The 2,654-nt window shown below is 49.8% G+C and overlaps 1 protein-coding gene across 1 annotated transcript; it reads right to left on the bottom strand.

Annotated features, from left to right (window-relative positions):
- Positions 1 to 585: 585 nt before the first annotated feature.
- LOC135829249 (uncharacterized) lies at positions 586 to 1,527 on the bottom strand. Its single transcript, XM_065341653.1, has one exon. It carries the CDS (start codon positions 1,525 to 1,527, stop codon positions 586 to 588), a length of 942 nt encoding a protein of 313 aa, XP_065197725.1.
- Positions 1,528 to 2,654: the final 1,127 nt, after the last annotated feature.

Below are 2,654 nucleotides of genomic sequence, written 5' to 3'. Positions count from 1 at the left end.
CCGAGTTTAAGCATGCATGTGTGCCATTCGCCTGTAGGGAGTATTTTGAGTTAGTGCTGGTCGCTCTGCTCTCCATCCCCGTACAGTTCAGTAATCCACACGTTGTATTCCAGATACATCGTATCCCCCCCCCCCCACTATACTCTCGATTTTTAGCATCCTGATCTCTCACTATGTCCTTGTTTGAAAGTGCGAAGTAAAAATAAAACCACAGCAGATGATTTCACCGCAAGAGACTACAGTTTACCTTTGAGCTCCACACAAAATATTATAGAAAGTCCAAAAATGTTTTGCAAGCTGTGAATCATGACATACATGTATAATTATTATACATTTGTATACATCGTGATCTTGTGCACATATTTCAGCAGGCAAAACGAACCGGGGAAACACCAGCAAGGCTGAATTTACTTGTACACGGAAACACCTGTGAAGCGGATAATAGCGAATAATAATTATCAAACATGTAATCCTATTCCCCACGTGATCAATTGGACAGAATACTATAATTATGAACAGGTGAAGGCAGTTTTTTTCATTTGGAATTATAACTCCAACAGAACCTGAGGAGACCAGCCACACAACTTATTTAGAAAAAATCTCGCCAATTACTTTCCCTACTACTTGCCCCAACATTTTCAGGGCTGTTTCCCACCACGGCATTTCTTCCTTGACCTTCGCAGTCAGCTCCTCGTTGATGCGCTTGAGCTCAGCCAGCTCCGCGGCGTTCTCCCTCTCGTAATCCTCCTTGCTGATGCGCGCCGCCGCCAGGTCCTCCTCCAGCTGCTGGAGTTTGCGCTCGGTCTCCGTCTTTTTCTGAATATGGCCATCGACCCGGCCCTTGATTTCGGCAAATAGAGGTGGCACGTAGACAGCCTGATAATGCAGAATGATGTGCTCGATCATACGCTTTCGTGTACACCTGCGCACCTCGTAGCTGCGGTCATCGCCGTCGTCTGGGTTGCTGACCATGAGGAAAGTGTTGATGCGCCCCAGGCTGGGGTGCAGAGCGATCGACTCTTCCTTGTATTCCTGTGTTTTGGCCGAGATGACGTCTTCTCGCAGCTCCCCGCCCGGCGTTCTCGTGCGGACCAGGGTGCAGAAGGGCGCCACTTGCGGCTGAAAGATCACGTCAATGACACAATCAGAGGCCTGTCGCTCTTCCTGGGTGAATCGGCCATTGGTGACGAAGATGATCTGGTTGATCCCACCGCTGCACTTGTGTGCCAGGTGCGCAAGCTCCAGTAGCACCTGCTCTTCGGTAAAGCGGTTGTCGCAGAATCCGATGGTGTCGATGATCTTCACTGCGTAATCGTGGCCCGCGTACGGCAAGAGGACGGTCTTAGTAGGCAAGCCCTGGGTCTTACTGGTCGGAGAGCTGGACTCCGGGAACAAGTCACCCTTGTATCGACCGGCAATGACGTTTGCCAGAGTGGACTTGCCCTTGCCTGTCCGACCCATTAGGACAATGGTGCGATCAATTTTCTTTCCATCCGGACAGGGAATGTAGTCGTCGAAATTGTCCATCACAACCTTGCGTCAACAGAGTCAACTGAATACTAGTACCCGGGTGTCTGACGTACGTTAGAGCAATGAACCGTTTCACTAAAGAGCTACTTGACTGAGAGCCAATAGTTCACAAGTTAGTCACTCTGGGCAGCTGTAAATTGCTCTGAAATTTGTTCTGAAGTACCCGTTGAAAGTGTGTGCCTTTATACACCGGTCATACTATAATCTTGATCGGCTTCGCTGGAGAGTGGCAAAGGATGAGTAATAGGCGTTTCAATGTCGTCAGACCACACGGACAAGTACCACCAGACGAGTTGCCGGCACGTCCGGCTTACTGACTGGAGCAAAGAGCACCCCAAAAGCTAGAAACGGCTAGGCACGCGATGGAAGTATACTGGTAAGAAGTGCAGTGCTGGCAACTGAAATCCGACCCCCTGAGCGGTGGGTTCACATTCTAACGGCCTCTGTTTCGTAGTTTTACCATCCCGTGTTGGGTCTTTGCGATGTGAGCACACCGCTCAGGGGGGGGGGGGTCGGATTTCAGTTGCCAGCACTGTAGTAGTACCGTGGATTACTACAACTATGACGTCATGGTCATACGTGCTGTACGCACTGTACGCGCAGTGTTGTGTACGAGTACTGTGTAGTAAAAAAATGTCGCTCTGGGCTGGCCATGAGTCATGTTGACAGGTGCCAGGGACGGCCCTGTCACTGAGACGTCACCTACACCGACAATAATTCTTTCGCTTGCCCCTGCCATGCGGCGGCTGAGAGCCGTGAAAATACATACACACACAATGGTTGCATCTTTTCTTTGTCATACCACAACCATTCAATGCGTTGAACCCCTCGATATGTGATTTGCCTTTTGGTCATCCTAATAAAGTTATTATTACAAGTGCAAAAGAGCTGTGAATGTCAGTGACGAGCCGATCCAGGGCATGGGGTTTGTTGGGGCTCCAGCGCAGGTACATACATACTTCCCACTTCCGCCCCCCCCCCCCTCCGCTTTCCTTTTTGTTTTGCATGTTTTAGTAGAAGTACAGTGTGTCACACAAACAACGTGAACATTGAACACTATCAGTTGTCTGAGGGTTCTCGCCACCCTTTCCAGTTGCAATGGCCACTTGCTCCGACAGCACCAC

The sequence above is a fragment of the Sycon ciliatum genome, chromosome 13, assembly GCF_964019385.1.
Source record: "Sycon ciliatum chromosome 13, ocSycCili1.1, whole genome shotgun sequence".
NCBI classification, from domain to species: Eukaryota; Metazoa; Porifera; class Calcarea; order Leucosolenida; family Sycettidae; genus Sycon; species Sycon ciliatum.
Note: the sequence above shows the minus strand (reverse complement) of the source record. Positions and strands in the feature narration are given on the sequence as shown.

What these genes read in the sequence shown, in the direction of transcription:
- LOC135829249 (XM_065341653.1), bottom strand. Translation starts at nt 1,527, where the DNA reads ATGGACAATTTCGACGACTACATTCCCTGTCCGGATGGAAAGAAAATT.